This window comes from Mauremys mutica, chromosome 9, assembly GCF_020497125.1.
Source record: "Mauremys mutica isolate MM-2020 ecotype Southern chromosome 9, ASM2049712v1, whole genome shotgun sequence".
NCBI lineage: Eukaryota > Metazoa > Chordata > Testudines > Geoemydidae > Mauremys > Mauremys mutica.
The window spans coordinates 12,922,258-12,946,936 of NC_059080.1; the positions used below are offsets into that span (position 1 = coordinate 12,922,258).

The 24,679-nt window shown below is 43.4% G+C and overlaps 1 protein-coding gene across 1 annotated transcript; it reads left to right on the forward strand.

The window, feature by feature from the left end:
• Nucleotides 1-426: 426 nt before the first annotated feature.
• On the forward strand, nt 427-24,486 carry SLC25A43 (solute carrier family 25 member 43). The gene is made up of 5 exons (XM_045031215.1): nt 427-822; nt 4,291-4,532; nt 5,550-5,722; nt 22,420-22,554; nt 23,311-24,486. Exons 1-5 carry the CDS (start codon nt 551-553, stop codon nt 23,512-23,514), a joined length of 1,026 nt encoding a protein of 341 aa, XP_044887150.1. The 5' UTR covers nt 427-550; the 3' UTR covers nt 23,515-24,486.
• The last annotated feature ends 193 nt before the right edge of the window (nt 24,487-24,679 follow it).

Genomic DNA, 24,679 nt, shown 5'->3' on the forward strand with positions numbered 1-24,679 from the left:
ACTGCATCCTCCCCCTCCATCCGGCCTGGCCAGCATCGCCTCCTACCCTGGCTGCAAACGAGAGCCTTATCGGAGCCTGGGAGGCGGTATTGACCGGCTGGATACAGCACAAAACACAGGCCCCACATGAAGTCCCATTAATATAATGGAGCCAACAGGCTGGATTTGAGCAGACGGGTTGGGTGAGTTCAGACACCAGCTAAACCCCCCCCGGCCCGGCCTCAAACTCGAAATCCCCACGGGCTTGTCCCGCCCTAGCTCCTGCGTTACCCAGGCCCGCGGCGGGGGGCTCCCTGCGGGCTGCGGGCAGGAGCCTCGGGGCCCCTCGGTGACAATACAGGGCAAGTGGCAGCGCGGCGGGGCGGGGCGATGCGGCTGGCAGCTCCGCCCACCCCGGTGTAGGGGCCGCCGCCTCCGCCCCCGCCCGGGGCCCGCACAGAGGCCCGGCCGCCGCGCGCCGCTCTGGCTGCCAGTCCCTGGAGGAGGCGGAGGGAGCCCGCCGCTGCCCGGCCTGGGCACCATGCAGCCGGGCAGGCGGTAGGGGCAGCCCATGGCTACCTGGAAGCGGGACGGCCGGGTGACCGGCTGCCAGCGGCTGGGCTGCGCCGGGCTGGCCGGGGCGCTGAGCCTCAGCCTGACCGCCCCGCTGGAGCTGCTCACCGTCCTGGCCCAGGTGGGCGCCTCCCCGCCCTGGCGGGGGCTCTGGCCGGCGGGCCGCAGCGTCTGCCAGGCCGAGGGCATCGGGGCCCTGTGGAAGGGGAACCTCACCGCCTGCCTGCGCCTCTTCCCCTGCAGCGCCCTGCAGCTCGCCTCCTACCGCAGGTAAGCGCGGGGCGCTGCCCGGCTCGGCCCGCCCGCTGCCAAAGCGCTTCGGGGCCATTGGGGGGCTGGGGGCGCTGCCAGGATCTGCTCTGCTCCCGCAAAGGGGTTTCCCAGCTCCCAGGGTGCAGGAAGGAGACAGATGTTACGGCTCAGAGGAACCATTCCGGCGGCTGAGGACTGGCACCTCATGCCATGTTTACTCTGCTGACCGAGTTGAGATCCAGATTTAAATCATCGGGAAATTTACCCATCCAGACCGGCCCACCCTTTACGATGAATTTGATCATGAGTATTTGCGAAAAGAAACCTCACGTCTCCCAAGTCAGCAAGTAGACTTTTTCCAGTTTGACTTCATATGAAACCTGTTTCCTTGCGCTTTTCTACAATTTAGCATGTGCTGACTTGCCAGATCTCACTTGGAAAGGAGATTTTCTCCTTTTAGATTAACATCAGAGACCCTTCACATTAAAACTCCCATTTCTGCTTGAATATATGTCCTCTCTCGTGGCTAAGTGCACTCAGTAACACCTAAATTTCCTGTAATTGAAAGAGATTAGGAAAAAAGATGTGGCTTCTCTTTATTTTATCTATTTATTTCAGTTTACTTGGTTGGACAGTGCTTGGTGTGTTGTCAGTTTCTCTGTTCCCCATATACTCCCACTCTAGGCCTCAATGTTGTAGTCCATTTCCCCTGTTTGTGATTGTCTCTAGTACAGCAGCAGGGGAAAGATACACATTTTTTTAAAAGGGGAAACTATGATTGTAAAACAAAACAAACCATAGACTGTTTGTTTTTAACGTTTGTTTTTAATTGGCTAGATTTCAAATTGACTGTGTCCCTTTAAGGAAGTTCAAAGTTTCTCCTTCTTGTGATAATCTTGCTCTTTCAGTTATTATGTTTCAATTACTGCAGTAGCTTTTAGTGTTCCCATACAAACACGTACAAAGTCGTATATCTTTCAAATTATCACAGTTTGACAATCTGTAAATGTTACATTCAATATGTGATTTACTGGGATATATATATTTTTTAAATTAAAGTCACAGTAGGTTGCAGCTAGCATCTGTTTCTTAAGCACTGTTAGTTGTATTTAGTTTTAGTTTTTCACAAATCTGTATTAAATGAGCTTATATACAAAAATGAATAAGAACAATCTTTTTAATTTTACCAGACTCATAACTAAGAGCCTTCATTTTTATAGCTGTAATGCTAGCTTAATGGTGATCTCTAATCTTTATGCACAGAGTCTTTAAAACTACTGAACAACATTTACATATTAAAACTCCCTTTTTTAATAAGAAACAGCCACTAGAGGAAATAATCCTGCAGGGCGAGAGGAGTGTTTACCAATATGAAGTAGTTCTGTAAACATTACTCAGCAGAAATGCGTGATTTATTAGGATTTCCTTTTTCTGTCAGGCAGTTTGCAGTCAGTCTCTGAAGCGGTGGGCCTGTTTGTTTGTAGGTTGGGGTTTTTTTTTGTTTTTGCCAGTTGGTTTATTGAGGTCAGCTGGGTGCAGGATGTATGCTTGATACTTCTGTATGGTTGGGAGGATCGGGTTATTCCAGTTCATTGGCTTCCCAAACCGTATGGGAGGGGAAGGAAAAAGAGTGGGCTCACTTTCCTGCTGTCCAATCAGGCACGCCACAGGGGACTCGACCCACGCTGACGCCATCCACTGTTTGTAATGGGCTTGTCCTTCACCCGGCAGCGAGTGAATCATCATTGCTTTGGGTGTGCAGTTCATGATGAAGATGAGTTAGTGGAGCACCAAGATTTGGACTCAAGCAGCTTTATTTGGTCCTCCTGCTTTGTAACAATTCTGTGACTCTTAGATGGACTGACTGAATGTTACTTGAAACAATGCGCCCACTATTCGCTGGGTTAGTAAGCTGCTCAGAGGAGAGGATGGACAGTTTTCTTTCTCTTCTCATTTGCCCAGCAGATCCTTGTCAATTGCTATGGGTGGAGAGGAGCTGCTAGGCAAAAACAAGTACAATTACTCACACACTCCCACTCTAATGCATTAAGCTGCTTGTGGTTTGTTTGTGAGATTCCTAGGAGGGGAATACCATGCACAGACACAACAGCAGACCGAGATAAACACTAATAATATTTAGTTAATGATAAGGACATGGTCTGGCTAGAAAGTTATTGAATGTTTTGAGCCAGGGAATGGTGGCTTGATGGGAAAGGATGGAATTTCATTACACTCACACACTCCCTGCCCTTCTGAGCTGCTCCCTAGGCTCTGACTCCCCTCTGACTTCTCCTTTGCTCATTTCCTGCTGCTTGCATGATATCCATCATGCTCATTTCTAATTTGACTTGAGTACTGTGTGCACTGGAGTAAGTCCTTAGTCTGTCCTCTGAATCACAAATGCCAGAATCACAGACTACCCTTGAAGACTCCAGGACACTATCATTGAGTTGGGAAAAATACAAAATATGCCAATGTTTATGTTTTAATAGCAAACTCAAACCTAGACTTAATCCTTGACACAGTGTAGTTCTTGAGTGTGAGTCTTCCCCATGAGAAGAGAAGCCCTTCTAACCCTGAGACAATGAAACAAGGAATGTTCTGCTGCTCTCAGGATTGTAATGAAGATTTCTACATATTTTTTCTATAACTTCTACTGGAGTAGCCAGTATATTGGAAACACTGGTAGAGAGAAGTAGTCACATCTCAGATCTCCTGTTGATAACTGAAACACTGAGTCAGTTGACTCCTTTAGCATATTTAGTCTGTGCAGTAGTGTTTTGAGTTCCAGTAACTCATCTTGGTAGATGTAAATACAGAGTCTTAGGATTTAAGGCCAGAAGGGATCACCAGATTATCTAGTCTGACCTCTAGGATATCACAGGCCACTAAACACCACCCAGCACCTGCACACTAAACCCAACCACCAAAATTAAACTGCAGTATTACAGTCCACAGGAGACTAGAGTATTATGTGCCACTGGCAGAGACTAGGAGGGACTGAGGTACTGCTGCTCATTAGGGTTCTCATTTACTGACCTGTGTTTAAACCAAAATTCTTTTGAAAAGCAAACCAGTGGTCCTTTGAACTACTACAGTGTGACATCCCTTAACAGTTTTCATAGTTTTTCTTGAGCTGGTGCTTCATATCCAAGAAAATGGATATTGGTTAGTGGTTATATCCGGGGACTGAGAGTCAGTCACTGAATTGCTTTGTGACCGTAGGTCAAGTCATTCTGAGCTCTGTGCCGTGTTTACCCCCTGTTTACAACTGTTATTACCTGCCTCATGGAGGTTTTGAGGCTTGCTCAGGATTTGTAATGTGCTTTGAGACCCTTGGATGAAATGCATCATTGAAATTCTAAGTATTATTTATCAAATAAGCTGATGGGCAGAAGAACAGTTACATCAAGAACTATCTTTATTTTTATACCTGATTTTTATTGAGTCCTAATTAATAGTTCCTCTTGTATCTGTCTCTTCTAGGTTTGTCGTGCTCTTTATGGATGACTTGGGCCACATCTCCCAGTGGAGTGCCATCATGGCCGGAAGCTTGGCTGGCACGGTTGCAACAATAGTGACTTACCCTACCGATGTGGTAAAAACGCGACTCATAGTGCAGAACCGGTTGGAGCCATCTTACAAAGGGATTCTTCATGCTTTTTACACAATTTATCATCAAGAAGGATTCCTTGCACTTTATCGCGGTGTTTCACTGACTGTATTAGGTAAGCTAATAATGGGAAAGAGTGGGTTTTTTTTGTTGGTTTGTTTTAAGCTTCACATTATGTATTGAAACATCAGTATGACGCACCTGTAAGTTTTCCCAGTTCATTTTAAATGTGCAAGTAGTAAAATGACTCTGTAGAGGACATCTAGATATATAAAGCACTATAGCTCACAACTTGTGTCACAAGTTTATTATTTCTGCTGTAGCTGAGTTGTCTCTAAATTATGAGCAAGTGCTGCCAGTTTGATCTTTAATGGGTGTGGCTAAGAGAATGTGAGAAGATACACTTGCCTAGCTTTTCTGGATTACCTGGTTGCATTTAGAGGCAGCCTATTCCTCCTTCACTTAAGAAAAATGATGTGTACCCATAGTGCACTGTGGGCGTAATATGGTACTCTGAAAGGTGAGTCAAAGCAGTGGCATTCCTCGTTAGTTGAGGCAGATGTGGCATTTTTATTTATTTTGTAAAATATTTATTGACTCTCTCTCTACTCTGTAGCTTTGCAGAATACCACATTTTAAGATACTGTAAATGGTTACATAAATTGATTCTGACAAAAAACAATGAGCACTAACAGCTTACAAGCAAAACTTAAAATTAGTGACCGTGGAAAACAGAAATCATATGCCAGGCAAGAGAGAAGAATGTCACTCATCAATTTGGGCTAAAGTGCAACTCAGTTGTGTGAGGAGTGGAACAAAAGATTGACCTTTCATGAGCCCAGAACAGTAAGAGACACCAACACAATATACAAGCCCCGTTGTAAATGTAAATACCTAATGCCATATTTGGACCCTAAAACCTGAGCTTTAAATAAGCAAGACATCCCCTTGATAAGTGAATATCTAACAAGTAAAGGTTTTTAGATATTTAAGTCTGATCTAAGTGCGCAAAGCAGGGTTTAAACTGGCTTACAGTCCCTGGCATTTAGACAAGCCCAGGAGGAGGCATGTAGTTCTCATTATACTGTGTTGTGTGCTCACATGAATCTTTTCTGTCTGGTTTGCTTTATAGGCGCTATCCCGTTTTCTGCTGGCTCGTTCTTTGTTTACATCAATCTGAATAAAATATGGCATGAGCCCAGCTTTCGCTTCTCTCCTCTTCAGAACTTCATAAATGGCTGCCTAGCAGCTGGGGTAGCACAGACACTCTCCTTCCCCTTTGAGACCATAAAGAGGAAAATGCAGGTACGGAGCATCGTTATTGTTACCATTTTGGTGGTGGTCATATTGTCAGTATTAGTTTCAGGAGTTTGGGGCTGGGCATTAGCCAGTTGATTGTGATTCTTTTTTTTACCAAGAGTGAATCCTGGCATTAAAGGCTTAATTATTCCTGGCATTAAAGGCTGAGAATTTTTGGCTTAGGTTTTGTTAAGACCAGTTTAAGTGGTATCATGAGATCAACAATATTTCTTGATGTTCCCTTATTTTCATTAAAACTTCATCACCATCATCAGAGTAGCAAAGACATGTCATCATCTGGAGGCTGCTTGGCCTATGTCAAACGAGCTGATATCCTGCTCTTAGGTGTGCAGGTATCCACATCATAAATGCTCCCATCATAATTGGCAGCCTTATTGACAATCTCAGGATGGAAATCAAATAAAAGGGATGGAGACTACCTGGGGAGGCCCCTTTGAGTCAGGGTTCAGGCCTATTGAAGTGGAAGTGTTCACTGCTTCTCTATTCAACAAGTAAACATAGGGCTTCATTTCTAAGCTCCAAGGGTACTTGTACGTTGTAAAAAAGACCCACAGTGCCGAGTCTCGGAGCCCACATCAGCTGACTCCACCTCGTGCTATGGGGCTAAAAATAGCGCTGTAGACATTCCCTGGTTGGGCTGGAGCCTGGCTCTGAAACCCTACTTTTAGCCCCGTAGCACAAGATCCATTAGACAAGTCTGTTAACCTGCGCTCTGAGACTCGCTGCTGCAGGGTTTTTTGTGCAGTGTAGATTCACCCTGTGTCTGATACCCTCCATGAGCACAAACTTTGGGACTAGTATGATGATCGTTCAGTAGTGGGAAGAGCCCTTCCTTTTGGTTCTCTCCTCAGATCTACTAAGCTCATGCTTCTGCCAAATAGTTTAATAAGGAAAACTAGTTCCCTCTCAGTTCAAACTGGGATTTAAATTCCCTTATTGTTTTTAGGACAGTTGTAACACAGTTCCCCAAAATAGTGTGAAATCTGATTTTTCCCTACATTCTGTCCTGAATCCAGAGCTTTGCTCCCCCCCCAACTCCCCAAACTCATGTGAAACGGTTGGCTTGTTTCACCACTTGAGCTGCTTGTATTGTTCCCTGTGTTGGAGTTCCTACATACATTCCACGTACGTTTATAGCTAGCGCAGCCTAAAGAGAATTAGGCAGGGACCAGGTCATATTCTCATGCTTTTCTCGTTAGCCATAACCACCTACATTTCAGTGCACCAATAATTTGTGCATTAAGTTTTCATAGATAGTGAGAAGGAAAATTCACAGGCTTCTGGTCTTGTGTTTAAAAAGGTCCATTTATAGTTTGCTCCTCTGGAGCAGTACAGTTGGGGAAGCAAAAAAATAATTTCTCTTCAGCCACTAGGTTGTGCTGTTTCACCAGTTTTTTTTTATAGATAAATGCCAGCTGCTCTCTGTTGGGTACTTCTGTATAGAACGTTGAGAACCTCTGGGTTTATTGCCCTATCTAGGGTGACCAGATGTCCTGATTTTATAAGGACATTCCTGATTTTTGGGTCTTTTTCTTATATAGGCTCCTATTTACCACCCCCCACCCCATGTCCCAATTTTTCATATTTGCTGTCTGGTCACCCTAGCCCTGTCTCTGTAGAGAACATTTATTTGCTGGAACTACACTTCCAGCAAATAAATGTATTTTTAAAAAAGACCAGAAAGAAGAAATTGATCAAAAATATAAATATTTTCTCTGTCTACAGTGATTTGTTTTGAACTTTGCTGCAATTTATGTACTTGTCAAGTGCCTTACAGTCTTAAGGTGCTTTTTTGAGCTTAAAGACCCCCAGCTCCCCATAACACTTTATTAACAAGCTGTGGGGAAGGCAGGAGGATACATAAAATAACAAATCAGGATTGATTGAATTTATAAGTAGGAGTGGTTGAACTTGCTCAAACTGCCAAGTATAAAGCCCAGCTGACACTGGGGACTGGCTGAAGCTGGGTTGAAGCGGTCTACAAAGTTGTTTCTAAAAGTTAGCATAAGCATGTTGCTCAGTCTTGTGGGGGATCAGTTCCACACTGATCTCGCCTGCTGAGGGCCTGAATCTCCTCTTGCTGAAGCAAATTGGGGGAGGCGCTAATACCTTTCGTAACCAAGATTCTGTCCCAACTGTCTCTTCTGATCTGTTTCCATCTGGTGAGCCTATTCACTGGGGAAAAGAAACATGTGATGTCCTGAAATGTTTAGCTACCCCAGTGAGCTAGCATGAGTGCTCTGCAGTGGCACATGGGAAACTCTGGTTCATTTCACAGACCTGGACTCTTGCTTGCTGCGTGAGGAGGAGCTGAGAGCTCTAGGGCGGACTTAAGAAATGAAATTAGCAGGCTACCAAAGGAGTCTCGCCAGTCTTCCTGCAGAAGGAGGTCCAGTGGCTCAATATTGGTGTTGGGCAGGAGCAATTGGGGAGTCTCAAGGCTCTCTCAGATCCCCCTGAGAGAGAGAACTGGACAGCCATCAGGAAGAAGACCTAGACCCCACTAATATAGCAGTGGTCTGGAACTGATCCAAGGAAGGGAGAATCGGATTGGGATCTAGAAACACTTGAGTTCTAATCCCAGCTCTGTAACTGATTTACTAGACAGCCTTGTGCAAATTACTTGAACTCCATCTATTTCCATGTCTGACTAATACTTATTTCCTCAGTTAGGAGTAGTATGCACAGTGCTTTGAAGAGACATACCACTATGTAAGAACTAAGTACTAATAATATGTATCACACTCACCTTGATCCATCCTTTCCAGTGTTACATATCTACAGCCCCACTGATGTCAGCAGGAGTTTTGTCACTGACTTCAATAGAACAGGATTGGACTCTCCATTATTTTACATTTTGGTGGTGATTTACTCTGTCAAACTTGTTCCTGTAACAATGGCTCTCCCCTTCCCCACTTTACCTTCAGTGTTATAGTTACCATGTTTAGCTTTTCTTTAAAAAGTTGCTATATTTGATGTTAAATATAGTCGAATGCTTTTTGATTTTTTTAATTAAAAACTAATTCTAGTTAGTCATTTTGAATGTGTGAGCCCTCTCTCTCTGTTGTGATTATCCTAATTTTATCCCTTTGTCTTCCTTTTTTCATTTTGCTCCTGATTGGCATGTTAGAGAATTGAGAGGTACAGTATGCATGTTTTGGCATGGAACATATGGCTTATATTGTGAATCTAGAGGATGGGGTTAGTCAGAGGGGAATTTCTCAGTAACACTTTGTGTTATCAACTTTTAGAAGAAATAGGTTCTCTTTCACCTAAGCAATAATTTGCTTAAGACTTAGAGCCTTCCCTCCAATATGAGATGCCCTTTTTCATAGCCCATCATAGTGCACAAGGTATTAGAAGGCAGGATACAAACCTAATGACTGAAAAAGGAAATAGCTGGATTACTTTTTTTATTCAAAGTTTAGAAGAAAAACATAGGGGGTGTTGAGTTGACATTTTTAACATGTACTGTGAAATCTTTGTTTGAATCCAAGAATTTGCTGAAAACCTCACTAAAATGTTCACGTTAAATTTTAACGAAATTTTGCATAGCTGATTTGTGTTCCATTGGCATTATAGGGGTCACTTTAGGTTAAAAATTGTATATATTAAATAAATTTGTATGTTACATATAACACCATAGATATTAAACCTCAAAATAATTTTTCTTTTTCACTTCTTGCATTTCGTTCAGTTTGAACAATGAAAATAGTCTAATCAGTTTCATTTTTATTTATAGTTAGTTTCTAATTAATGTCTTTATTAGGCTGTCATGCACTAGCACAATGATGCAATGTTTGTTTGCAAATATTAAAAGCAAATGTAGGGGAGGAGAAGGACTGAGGATTTTTAATTGCTTCCTTAGGACTCTCTTAACAGTTCTAAGCTAATTCAAACCCAAATAAAAACTGCCAATTACTGGTACTCTCATCTTCCATCAGTAGCATGAAAGATACTGAGGAGTTGTTTAAACCAACATCCAATTTCCCAGATGAATATCTACTACTACACCAGAGGACCTTGCCCCTTCATTAAAGTGAGTTCTAGATGATCTCTTTCTGCTGTTCTCTTCAGCCAGATAGGAGGGTTTGCTGATATAGCTAGACCAGCAAACCTTCTCTAGTGTAGACTAAGGCTAACAGAGTTCAGCTCCTAACAGCTATTTACAGGATCAGTGTATATATATTTGGCATTGATTGCACACCATTCCATGTGTTATGAAGAAACCTCTCACAGGAATGTAGCCTGTTGTATGGAAGCATCTTCACATGATGCACTCCCATTTTAACACCAGGCAGGGGTGGCTCCAGGCCCCAGCACGCCAAGCGCGTGCTGTGGGGGCGCTCTGCCAGTTGCCGGGAGGGCAGCGTCCCGCGGCTCCGGTGGACCTCCTGCAGGCGTGCCTGCGGAGGGTCCGCTGGTCCCACGGCTTCGATGGAGCCTGCGGGAGGTCCACTGGAGCCGTGGGACCAGCGACCGGCAGAGCGCCCCCCGCGGCATGCCGCCGTGCTTGGGGCGGCAAACTGTCTAGAGCCGCCCCTGACACCAGGTTATGTATTCAGTGGACTGTAACTGTCCTTTTTGGAGCAATCAAAAACAAATGGATATGATGTTCTTCACTTCCCGTCCTAAACGGTTGTGCAGGGTTGCTGTGGGCTGTTATCACACCCTACCCTGGAAGTGGCTGCTTTTCAGTGGGGAATTGCATTAATATAGGGTGTAGTTTATATATCAGTTCATAGGTGCTGGAACTACGTGATGGGATGTAACAGCACCCCCTGGTTTGAAGTGGTTTCCATCATATACAGAGTTTACCGTTTGAATCAATGGCTCTCAGCACCCCCACTATACAAATTGTTCCAGTGCCCTGTATCAGTTTGTAAAGTGCTTTGGGATCCTTTGGGATAATAGGTGCTATGCAAATGTAATTTTTTTTTATTAACAAAAAGTGATTTAACTACTGTGAATTTGCAGTAGCAGATTTTGAAACCTTTAGTAAGGGCCATACTGCGTTATAGGAATGGCTGACCTCTCATTAAACCCAGTTTAGAGCCCATGGAGCACACAGTCAATCTGAAGTCAATAAAGAGCTTACATATAATATTTTTGTTGTTAAAATAGCTCCCTAGTTAGGGCCTTGTGTGCTAAATGTCAGCCTAACACAACTCTTAGAGCTGGGTTATAAGGAAAGCCTGGACAAGGAAATGGGATTCAATAGTCTTTTATTATAAAAAGCATTCTCCATGTGAGCCATTGAAATGAGGGTTTGTCAGATAGTTACATTCCAACACCACCTAAGTGGGAGTAATTGTACAGAGAGCGTTTAGGCAGTGGGATGTTTCCCAGTGCTTTAAGGCCAGTCTCTGAGTGCACTTGTACTATAGCATCCCTGCTATTTACAAGATTTGGTTTTCCTGCCAGCTGGGAATATGAAAGTTATTTGAGTCATGAGCCAATTTATTTAAAAAACTTCTGGGTCCTGTGGTTCACATGACATCTAAAAAGCATACATGCTTTAGGACCTTTTGCACAAAAGCTGTTTATTATTTAACTCCTTATGTGCCGGTGCCTTGGAACCTTTTAAAGATGAAACTATTTGAATGAGTAGAGTGGTATATTACAGTGTAGATAATAAGGAGCAATAATGATTTTTTAAAAACATAGATACTTTGTATAATGGGCATCCATTATTAGTACACAATACATTTTAAATACGCTAGGTTTTATTGTGAAAGGGACTGTGTCTCTATTTGTCCTGTTAATTCAACCCCACAACTATTTATTTGTATAAACTGTGCAGATTTTGGTGGATTAATCTGTTTATATATTTTTTTAATTGGCATCAAAGTGTGTTGTTCTGCTTCTGCATAGATGGAGAGAGATTCAAAAGTGCCCTGAGATCTTCCAACATTACCTGTCACTTCCGGACAGGCAGAAAGGATCTGTGCTTAAAAGGCAACACTCACCCTGACTGTAGATCAGATGATTTCAGTGCATCAGGAACATATTTGTCGTTTTATTTCATGAGAGAGACAATGCCTCCATCAATGGAGCATTTCTCTTATATGTTTGCAAAGCAATGTGACTAATCAACTAACTTGTATTTTCTAACTCCTGATTCCTATCACCATCCCAAACTCCCTCTCTCCTCATGGTACTGTAGTGTTAGCATTAGACATGAGCCCAAGTCCTGGAATGAGACCTGAACTCATGATTAGCCTGAGGGGAGTGTTACCAAATGGGTCACATCAGAATCCATTTGTTTTCTATGGGCTTTTTCTTTGCAATCACTTCCAGATACTGGCCATGTCAACTTTTTATTTATTTGGCAATTAACATACTTAATACAGCTCAGTCTCTGAAGTTGTTAAAGAGCAAAATACATGAGCCCTATTGCCTTAGGAACTACCGTTGGCCAGTTGGGGCACAATTCTTGCCTCAGTGAAATGTGAGACTTTCCTTCTGACAAAGCTCTAGTTGGCTTTTCTCTGGCCCAACCACTTGAGGCATTTTTCTCAGAAACCAGAAAGCAGAGGAGAGACACCGGGAGACGGGCTATCCATATGGTTGTCCTCATAAAACGGTGGTGTTAACATTTTGTAGTACAGTAGGTTTTGTTGTTGATTTGAGTTTGTTTTTTTCCCTTACATGAAAAGGCAATAAAAATAATTAGCAGTAGGACTGGTCATCGCTGACCCTTCCTCAGCCCTGTGAAGCCTCCCCTGGAACTGAACAGATTTAAAAGTCCTGATCTGGTTGGTAATAAATACTACTATTTTGCTTTTCTATAGCCTCTTTTCTCCAAGGAGGCAGGATGCTAGGAGTAATAAGGATCTCAAACCGCTTAGCGAATTAAGCTAAATAAACATCTCTTTGTGGAAGGGGAGGCATCTATAGGCCTCACTTACCCACCAGTGAAATGCAGCCATCTCTGAGGTGTACTGAGGCAGCTGTTTGTCATTCAGCAGCACTGCTCCATAGTTTTTTGGGAAAGGAAATTAAACTTATTGTATCTGATTGAAACTGCAGGAGACAGACTGAATGGAATGTATTTACCTGTGCTGGAATTTAACCAAGAGAGACGGTTAAGAGAGGGACTGTTTGGAAACTGAAGTAATGAAATCAGTGGGGTGGGTGGGTGGGTGTGTACACGGTTAAATCAATTAAGAGAGCCTTGTATCAATTATGGGTTTATCTATACACAGAGTTGCACTGCTATAATTTAATGTGTAATTTTAAACTGATAACTGTGCAAAAGGCTTTGTGGACACTCTTCTAGTGGTTTAAACCTTCTCTTTCACTTTAGCTTCAGTCTGTTGCTAATGACCATAAACTAAACTGCAATAGGCCCCTGCCCCTCTGAAACCAAAATAATGCCCCAGTCCTGTCAAGACTTATGCAAATACTTACTTTTGCATACAGAGAGTAGCCCAACTGAAACCAGTGGGACAAGTCACCATACGTGAAGCTAACCATGAATGGTTGCAGGATTTGGGCCCAAGATTGTCTGCACAGGGGTTTGCACCAGTTTAAATAAACCAGTGCAACTTTTGCATGCAAACAATGCTTTAGCTTGTGTCCGTTTCTTACCACTTTGAGCTAAATCAATATAAGGCACTCCAAAGCCAAAATGAGTGTGTATACAAGGGGATTGCACTGACTCTATAGGCAAGGCCTCCGTCCTCATTTCAAGGGTATCTTCATAATCATGAGCATAGAAGCAAAAGCAAACTCTCTTTTTAATGAACACTTAGGGCTCAGCAGCAGGGGGTGCATTCCATGGCAAAGGCAGAAGCCACAGAATACAAAAGCCGTCATCCTAACCTATTTAATGTCGTGCTAGAGGCCAAATTCTGCTTGCTTTGCTCACTGGAGCTGCCCCGGTGATTTCAGCAAGAGAGGCAGAGTTTGACCGCAAATCAGGGCTTTTTTTCCCTCTACCTACGGAGAAGAGGACAAGGTGTTCCTAGAGTGCAGGCAGCTGAACGTCAGCTGTTCTCATCTATGGCTCTGGAGACAATTGACTGCTGTTACCTCACAGCAGATTACCTTTCCACATGTCTGAATGCCCTGTGTGGGCTTACTGTATATTCTGGTCCATGGTTAATCTGTCCGCAATATTGTAGGTTGTAATTTGGTCCCTGCTGTGTAAAATGGTTCACATGTTCTTAGTACTGGTTCTTTATTTGCATTTTGAAATTGTTTGCCATCTCTGGGTAACAAAATATTCTTTCAGGCTCAAATCGTTTAGTCCGCATTGAATGAAAATTTCCATTGACTTTGGTGGGAGGATTGCCTGAGTGGGGACTGCAGGATTTGGCCATCCGTTTCCTTTCAATTATGATTACATCTTGCTGCTGCAAGTGTCCCTATTAACCCAGCCTTAAAAGACTTCACTGTTCTTATTTTAGATTCCGGATTAAGTGAAATGAACTGCTGAGCTTTATCATAAATTGCTTTCCTTCACTACTGAGTTGTTGTTTTTTTAGTGGTGATCTTTTGAATGTGTATACATTTGTATCAATAAGATTACTACATTTAGTGATCAAAATCCTAAATCCCCATTATTACAGGAATATATTGTTAACTGATCTTTCACCCTTCCTGGGTCATTCATACCACACCCCTAGAAGGTAAAGTGCCTCCAAAACAGAGTTTCATACTAACATACATTTTATCCCCTAGGAAAGGAAGAAGAGTCTGTATTTAGGGCCATATTTTCAAGATGGCCTCCATCTTGTGCCTGTAGTTTGTGGGTATAAACATTCATAGATGCAGTCAGGGCCGGCTCTAGACCCCAGCGCGCCAAGCAGGCGCGTGGGGCGGCCCTTTCCCGGGGGGGCGGCATTTGGCTCCGGTGGACCTGCCGCAGTCATGCCTGCGGCAGGTCCACCGGAGCCCGGGACGAGCGGAGCTGCCGCAGGCATGACTGCGGCGGGTGCCGTGGTCCCGCGGCTCCGGTTGAGCTCCCGCAGTCATGCCTGCGGCAGCTCCGCTCGTCCCGGGCTCCGGTGGACCTGCCGCAGGCATGACTGCGGGAGCTCAACCGGAGCCGCGGGAAGAGGGGACCCGCCGCGGGACCAGGAAAGGGCGGCGCAGCGCACCGCGCTGCTTGGGGCAGCCTGATTTCTAGAGCCGCCCCTGGATGCAGTGTCGGTCACTTAAATATCTGATAATGCCAGCAAATCAGCTACGTGGAAATCTACATGTCCTAAATGGCTGGTGCAAAATTGTATGCAGTTGTTTGCCTGCAAAACTGCAGGCACAAAAACCAGAAGCCCTCCCACCTTGTCAGATAATCTGGTCTAAAAGGTCTCATCCTTGTCCCTCGTGATAACATGATTTACTCTTGAAAGGCTCAATCTGTCCATCCTTAAGCAGAATTCCCATTGGAAATCAGTGTGTGAACCGCAGGTCGTGGTCCCAGTGGGTGAGAAACGCCAGGCTGGGGGAACAGAGAAATAATTAAGCATTTTGTCTTGTAAGGTCTGCAAGATCACTCCCTAAAGTCGCATCATATGGTTTTGACCTTAGCCTGGCATTACAGGCTATAGGTGGGATGGTGTTTGTAGGGTCTGCAAACAGCACATTACTGTACTCTGTTGGGGAAGAATTTTGCCATGATGCTTCACCTTTAAAAAATAAATCCTGTGGTCTCCTGGTCTTAGACTATCAAATTTAGGGTAGTCTGAGTTGAGTGCACGCATTAGTGTGTGAGTTACTCAAAGCCCGCTGGAGCCTAAAAGATTGTTTTGTACTTGGGAGATAAGTGCAAAACTGGTTCTACTGACTAATAGATTTAACAATGAAAGTACCCACTGCATCCATCACAAACCTAAGGAATGCAGATTAGCAACCTGAATTTCTTTCTTTATCATCAGCACAGCCCCTTCCATACAATACCTCTTCTTTCACAGCACCATAAGGAACATATAAAGTAGAATAGATTTAAAAAAATGTATTAAAGCTAATGTTAAAAAAAATTATATAGTGCAGAGGTTAAGAAAAGAGTGTCTATACATCTGGGTATAGTGCTTAGATTATCCACAAATACAGTTTGTTTTTAAAGTCATAAGATACATATAGTATATAATCAGCACTAACCCAAATTTAGGTGAATAAGTTTAACAATACAGTTTAGATATTTAGAATCCAAATACTTGGGTACCTCACTCAGGAAAAGTTGTACAGAGTTGGTTGTGGAAAGCAAAATATATCAATGAGTGAAGATTGTCCCTCAGTAATTGAGACTGTATGGTAGGTTGTCCATTTGGAAAATACAATCCATGAGGAAAGTGTGACAGGTTGAACCCTTTGCAAAGCCACCTGATGTGCTGAGATGCCACGGAGTCTACCTGTTCTGCCAGCATGGGCCCCCTTTACCCTGTCTTGCTGAGCCAGGCTCTACACACACAGAGACAGACAGAGAGTTTTGGGGGGCTCACCTTAAGGGACTTGCTCCAGCACTCAGATGTCCACCTCCTTTGGAGTGCAGACCAGAAGATATATTATGAAATTTTCCCCCTCCCTCAATGTGGAGAGAGGTGTGCACACTTCTTGCCCCTCTCTTCTCTCCTGCCCTTCCCCCCCAGTTAGAAATTATAGAAACTGGGTTTAATAATAAAACAAATGTTATTAACCGTAAAGGGCAGATGTTAAGTGGTAAAAGAGTAACAAACAGAACAAAGCTGATCACTAAGCAAATGAAATCAAACACGCAAGCTAAGCTAGTTTCGCCAAAGAAATTGGTTACCAATAGTATTTGTCACCCTAGATAGTCTTGCGGGCAGTTTGCAAAGCTTCTGTGGTTCAGAGTCTTTTTCAAACTGGACCCCTGCCTCAGTCTGGACTCCCCCCTTGCCTTCCCTTTTGCAGTCTTTCTTCTTGGACAAACAGGCCAGGGAGAGGAGGAGTCCTGTTTGCCTTCCTCCCCCACCCTTAAACAGGATTTACATAAGGCGGGATTAGTTTGTTTCCCAAACTTAACCCCATCCCCCTTCCCTTACAGTGTTAGGGAAAGTTACAAGAAGTCCCAGGTAATGTTTTAGTATCAGGTGAACAAGACCGCCTGACTCTATAGGATCACAGCATCCATGAGTCAGTGGCAGTATGGAGAGTTCACAGGAAGGCCAAGCTTTTCACAGTCCATTGTCTTCGCTGATGGACCATCCACCCTGTCTGGCTTTTCCATTGTTGAACCTGAAGTGTTCGCAGTAGGCGTCACCCAAAGTAGCATAGTTGAAATACAGATACATAGTCCATATTCCTAATTTCAGATACAGAAATGATACAGGCATACAAACTGGATAATTTCATTCAGTAAATCCTAACCTTTCCAATGATATCTCACATGAGCCATCTTGCATAAAGTATATCTTAGTTATGTCCTATTTATATCATAAGCATATTTTCATAATGAATATGGAATGACATGTTACAGAAAGTATTTCAGTTACTTTCTCCACTGCGCTTCTCATCAGCACACCAGCTCATCCCTCCTGGTGTTGCTGATGTCTGGTGACATGTCCTGTGTAGATGTCCCTCAACCACCTGATGGCATCCAACACCATGAGTTGCTGCATCAGCCGAGTGTAGCATTGACCAGTTCCACATTCCCGCAACACTCGCTTGTTACTGGGGTCTCATGTGCCCAGGACTCCTATGATCAGCGCGTCTGTCTGTACCTGGTAACCCTTAGTTCTCAAGGTATCAGCCAGAGGGGCATATTTCTCTACTGACACTTTGAGAGCTAAGGGTTACCATGAGACAGGTAGGCTTGGGTCCTGTTCTTGAAGGGCACTGTGACATCCACTTTGATGATCTGGTCCTCATTGGTGATGACGATGTCCGGTCACAATTGGCTGTCGATTCAGCTAGTAGGAAAGCCTTGCTCCTTTGGTCTGTTCAGCAACCTAAAGACCCAAGCTCTATCAAAAGACAGGAGTAAAAGTTGCTTTGTGAAGTGTTCTGCTACCCATAAAAAGTATACTCTGGGGGTCTGTTCTTTTGAATAAGCAATTAACCACTTCTCCCCGTTATATAAACCAGGTTAGGTTTCTGCAGAGCTTGGCCAGTGAAACTAGTCTGAGCTGTTCAGTTAGTTTCACTTTTAGCTCTCCTGCTCTAGTGCAGTTGTAGGGATGTGTAAATCCTCCAGCATCACCTGATAACCAAACCAAAGTTTTCATTTAAGCAGGGCCGCCTAGAGGGGGGGGCAAGTGGGGCAATTTGCCCCGGGCCCCGCAGGGGTCCCCACGAGAGTTTTTGGGGGCCCCTGGAGTGGGGTCCTTCACTCACTCCGGGGGCCCCAGAGCTGCTTCCGCTCCCAGTCTTCGCCGGCGGGGGGTCCTTACCGCCGAAGCGGGACCCGCCGCCGAAATGCAGCCAGGTCTTCGGCGGTAATTTGGCGGCGGGGGGCCCTTCCATTCCGGGACCTGCCACCAAAGTGCCCCGAGGACCCGCAGCGGGGGCCCCCCACCGCCGAATTACCGCCGAAGACCCGGCTGCACTTTGGCGGTGGGTCCCGCTTCGGTAATTCAGCGGCGGGGAGTCCCTGCTACGGGTCTTTGGGGCACTTCGGTGGCGGGTCCTAGAGCGGAAGGACCCCCGGCCGCCGAATTACCGCCAAAGCGGGGGCCCCCCGCAGCCTAAGACCCCAGGCCCCCGGAATCCTCTGGGCGGCCCTGCATTTAAGTTCATAGACTTTAAGGCCGGAGAGACTATCATGGTCATCTAGTCTGACCTCCTTCACATCGCCGTCCACAGAACCTCACCCACCCACTCCTGTAATAGACCCATAACCTCTGGCTGAGTTACTGAAGTCCTCAAACCCTGATTTAAAGACTTCAAGTTACAGAGAATCCACCATTTACACTAGTTCAACCCAGCAAGTGACCCATGATGCAGAGGAAGGCACAAACAAACAAAAACACCCCGGGGTCTCTGCCAGTCTGAGCTGGGAGAAAATTCCTCCTCGACCCCCAAATATGCTGATCAGTTAGACCCTAAGCATGTGGGTGAGACCCACCAGACAGACATCTGGGAAAGAATTCTCTGTAGTAACTGAGAGCCCTCCCCATCTAGTGTCATGTCTCCAGCCACTAGAGGTATTTGCTAATAGCTGTTGCCAGTGGGCCCTATGCCATTGTTGCCAATCTCACCATACCATCACCTCCATAAACGTGTCATGCTCAGGCTTGAACCAGATTATGTTTGTTTGCCACCACCACTTCCTCTGGAAGGCTGTTCCAGATTTTCACTCCTCTGATGGTTAGAAACCTTCGTCTAATTTCAAGACTAACCTTACTATTGGCCAGTTTATATCTATTTGTTCTTGTGCTATTGGCCCTTAAATAACTCCTCTCCCTCCCCGTTGTTTATCCCTCTGATGTAGGGAGGGAGAGGAGTGATCATAGCTCCCCTCATCCTTCATTTTATTAGGCTAAACAAGCCAAGCTCCTTACGTCGCCTCTTGTAAGGTAGGTTCTCCATTCCTGTGATTATCCTAACAGCCCTTCTCTGCACCTGTTCCAGTTTGAATTCATCTTTTCTTAAACATGGGAGACCAGAATTGCACACAATATTCCAGATGAGGTCTCACCAGTGCCTTGTATAATTGTAGTAACACTTCCCTATCTCTACTGGAAATACCTCGCCTGATGCATCCTAGGATTGCATTAGCCTTTTTCATGGCCACATCACACTGATGGCTCAGAGTGATCCTGTGATCAGCCAATACACCCAAATCTGTCTTCTCTTCCTGCTACTTCCAACTGATATGTCCCCAGCTTATAGCAAAAAATCTTGTTGTTAATCCCTAAATGCATGATTTTGCACTATTACATTTCATCCCATTTCTATTACTCCAGTTTTCAACATCATCCACATATTCTTGTATGATATTCCAGTCCTCCTGCGTATTGAAAATACCTCCCAGCTTTTTGTCAGCTGCAGATTTTATTAGCATACCCCCACTTTTTGTGCCAAGGACATTAATGAAAATGTTAAATAACATTGATCCTAAGTGTGGCCACTGAGGAACTCTTTACCTCTGTCCTTAATCACTTTCTCTTTCAAAATTGTGTTCTAAGACATTGCATACAGTGAGGCCAAACTAAGGGCCCAGTAGCTGCCCAGATCACTTTCTTTTCCTTTCTTAAAAACAGTTACTATATTTGCAATTCTCCAGTCATAGACTACAACTCCTGAGTTCACAGATTCATTAAAAATAGTGTTAAATGAAATTTTTTAAATAATATTTTCTAGCTTTGTAAAATCCTTTTTCAAAACCTAATTTTTTTAACTTGAACTACTGGATAAAATAACTTTGACTTAAGTTGTGCCATTGTTTTTAGGCTGACACTTCCTTTGAGATTCCTTTGGTTCTCAAGTACTGTGTCTAAGGGCTTGAAAAACTTTTTATGGCTCTGATAAGGCAGAAAGGTGGGAGTATGAACCAGGCACCACAGTTAAAAATCTTGATAATGGTTTTTACAATGGTGAATGTTACTATGAATAATCTCTCAATAAATCACTTTAGAGATCAGAGTCTGTAGGCAAATTAGAAATCTGGTTCTTTGAGACCTACCATTCTTTTTTAACATTTACCAGAGTAGTTTTACTGCTTACCGAATCTTATTTAAATCTGAAGTACATCGTACCCCACATTTGTATTGTACACAAAAGTGCCACCCTTTGATGTGTGCCTTTGCAGTGTACATAATGGCTAAAGCGATTAAGCTAAACCAATGCACTTAATTCTTGCAAGTCCTCCTCTGCACACTGGGCAGGAAAGAAAGGAAAGGATGCATCTGTTTAGCAGCATTGTCATCTTCCTCAAGTATTTTAGCTAGTTGTCCCTTTTCCACTACTTGTCCACAGATTCCAGGGCTTTTGGAATCTGTTTCAAAGTATCCCTGTCACTTTGGAAAGCAGAAGCATGTGTCAAATCCATCCCGGGTTTTTAGTGACTGGGGTGGGATTTTCAGAAGTGCCTGAATGACTTGTGCTCCTACCTCTCTTGGGTGCTTTCAAAAATCCCACCCAGTTACCATGCACTGATTGTGCGTTGACCTAAGGAATCTGGGCCCAGATCCACAAACGGGTTTAGGCATTGCAATGCTGAGTGTCACAGTGCCTAACTTTTTAGGTGCCCAGAAAATCACAGGATCACCACTGTGATTCCCCAAGCCAAGTTAGGTGCCTGTGCTCCTGTACAATGAATGGGGGGAGACTGGAGCCTTAGAATGTGACCCTCAAAAGCCACTGCACTAGGCAGGGAGCCAGTGAAGCGAGCCAAGGAAGACATCAACAATGAGGGGAGGGAGGTGCTGCTCAACCCTGTCCCTGTCATGGAGACAGCTGCCTCCCTGCACCCCAGACTTAGGCACCTAGCCACAAATGGGAATCAGCTGCCTGGAGTCACCTGGCTTAGGCACCTAAGGCATTTCCTGCGGGAATGAGTTAGGCACCTGCCTCGCTCCAGTTAGGAGCTGCTGCTGCCCCCGCCCACCTGATAACTTTTAGCCTAATGCTTAGAACACACATGAGTTCTAGGAGACCAGAGTTTAATCCCCCCACACCCACCACCACCACCATCTGCTAGGAAAAGGGGGTATATTAAGGATAAAAATATGTTAAGTATTTTTTCTGTCTTCTAAAACGTTAGGGTAAAATTCACCTATGGTATTAGGGGACACAACTCTGTTAAAACCTATTTAGCTGCACCCACTTACAGCAGGAATGATTTTAGTCTTCAATATGTTTCCATTTTTTACTAGGGCTGCCAAACGATTGACATTCTAGAGCAGATGCATCTAGAAATCATCACCAGTTGTCAGTTTGATAGAGAAGGTTGTTACAGGATTATCACCTTGAGGAAGCTGTGGGTTTTTCAGCCAAACTAAGGAGGAGTATTCCACCACTTGCTGTTATAGATCACTGGGGAAATGTAAGAGAATTATATCAATATTCACCAATAAATTAACAGTTAAACTCCCACTAATATAAGATCACTGCCACTAATATAAAATTACTGATCTTCAGTGATCAGACAGGCATATGCAATCACATGCCTGAATCGCTTGTCTGGAAAAGAGTCTGTCTTGTCATATGTATGAACAAATCCCTGATTTGCACATGCAAAGTAGACTTCCATCTGTGTCCATACAGATGGATGAGGATCAGATTACTGAAGATCAGGCCATCCTAACTGTTCTAACACAGTGAGAGATTAATGGTGAAAGGATTTTGCTGCTCAGAATGACCCATTGCACTTTTGTTCCATATGAACTAAGTGCACACTGGTCTGGTAGATTATGACATAATATCATGTGCTCATGTGACTTTGCATTTTGATGGTTTAAATCTTACTGTGTTTGGGGGTGACTTGGATGTGTTATTCAAGTGATGCCATGTACAATGCAGCACAGAATTAACAGTAAACTTCTCCTATACTCTACATTTCAGATATCCCCCCCTCCCCACAACTGGTTTCCTTGCAATAAGACCTCAGGCAGAATTGTTAATTCTTTAAAATATAATTGACTAAAGCATGGTAAATAGACACAGGCCTCCTGCTTCAGCATTTAAATGTTGAACACCTATAGAAGTGAAGGAAATAAACAAACAAATCAACTCAATTAAAAATAATTAACCTGTTGTGGTTTTTGTTTGAACAGGCTCAGAGTCCTTGCCTTCCCCATTATGGAGGGGTTGATGTCCATTTTACTGGCATGGTTGACTGTTTTAGGCAAACTATAAAGACCAAGGGCGTGCTCGGACTCTGGTGTGGACTCACAGCCAATCTGCTCAAGGTGCGGATTTCCTCCATTCTGATCAGTCTGTATTTAAATACGATCTGAGACACATGACCAACTAATTGGTGGTTGGGACTGTAACACACATGATGTCCCTCTTCTCCTCGCCTTATGAACAGCGTGTTGATTAGACAGTTTGTGACAGCAACGGTAGAGGTTTGCCCATACTCAGATTACAGTATAGCTGTTTGAGCTATATTGGTTTGGTCTTAATGGCCATCTGCAAGTTGCTGACTTTCATATGACACCATCCTCATCAAAAGTATTCGAGGAAGTGGCAGAGCCTTTTGATGGAAGTTTATTCAAACACACTTGGGAAATAACAGAGAGAGAGCAGGGAAAATGGCTAAGCATAAAGAACCAGAATTTCAGCTATTGTAAGTCAGCACAGCTTCATTGACTCTGCTTGGGACAAAAGAAAGGATGCGTTTCTGTCACGTACAAAATGCATCCCCAATTTCCTGTTCAAACAAATCTTAACTGTTTTAAACATTGTGGTGTTTTAAAGTTCAGCACAAGCCCATTTCCTCACAATAATTTGCTATAATTGGGTTGTGTATATAATAAACCAAGTCTTAACTCAGTCTGATACCTGTAGAATGACACAACTAATTTAGGGTCAAATTCTCAATTGGCCTGATGAGGCCAAATCAACAATGAAGTCCAATAAATCCTAGTTTTGTAACTGCGTAGAGAATATTGATAGTGACTCCGAATTAATAACTGATTTCAATCTTTTTTTTTCCCCCACAGATTGTCCCATACTATGGTGTTATGTTTAGCACCTTTGAGTTCTGCAAGCGGGTCTGTCTCTACAGAAATGGTTATATTGAATCTCCCTTAAGCTACAAGCTAATTCCTGGAGTGGACCAGAGTTTACAACCACAAGAGTTGCAAGAATTAAAGTTTCTCCGAAGAGGAAATTTTGAGCCACCAAAGCCAACTCTTGAAAATTGACATTGGAAAGTCCATTGAACAAATATATGTTGCAGTCATTCTCGGCCAAGTCCACAGCCTGAAGAAAACGTAGCAAAAAGGAAGACGCATTGCACTAGAGGTAGCAGCACCTCAGTTTACTGTATGGCCTTCCCTGGGATTGAAACCCCCATGTCAAACATGAATAAACCTTGTAACTCATGTAGTGAATTGATACAATCAATTCAAGCTTATCTGAAGGACACACATTTTGAAACTACTACAGTACTGGAACTTGAAATCTACTAATTTGGGGATTTTTCAATGCTGAATAGCTTTTTAATGCTAAAACCACTTGCAGAGAATAAGTGATGTGAGCTATGATCATGAATTATGATTTACTTCAAAATATTAGGGAAGTTTAAAAACATCTGTAACACTTGAGAGCACTGAACACATAGCATTCAGAATAGATATAAGGTTAAAAATAGAATAAAATATAGGGTATAGTGTGTATGCATTTCTACTGAAATCTGTCTGTTACTGATACAATATAGACTTGGCATTCTGGATATGCAATATTTGTCCCCACATAATTCACATTGTTGTCCTCCTAATTCTTGTTTTCAGCTTTTGTAAAACTTATTTGAGAACTGAATAATTTTCTGTGTCCCCAGTTGCAAAGAAAGATGAAAATATGCTGCAGAGATACTTTTGCTGAGAAAGAATAGTAATATGTGAAATAGTGCTGAAACGATGATCTAACAGTCCTAAAAGCAAGCTGAGATATCTTTCCCCACCCTAGTATATTTCTGCAAGTATCTGAATTATTTCTGCTTTGGGGAAAAAACAAGACTGTTTATATGCTGTGTTCATTTTGTTATGACTAACTCTACCTACTACTCTGTGAAAAATACAGATACCAAACGTGTTAGATAATTTAGTGTTAACACTAAATTATGTGTTTGTCAATATTTTTAAAGGTGTATTTTATATTAAATTAATTTTCAGAGATGACAGTTTTATGGTCCGAGCTTAGAACGCTACTACTATTCAATACTTAACCTCACCATCTCCTTACAGATACAAATAGGGGTGGTCCCCATTACCTGCTGTGACCTGTAAGTCAATGTATTGTCATGCTTTTCTGAGGAGGGGACCTCAGAGATATAAAACACTATGGAATGCTACAGCATGAGGACTAGTT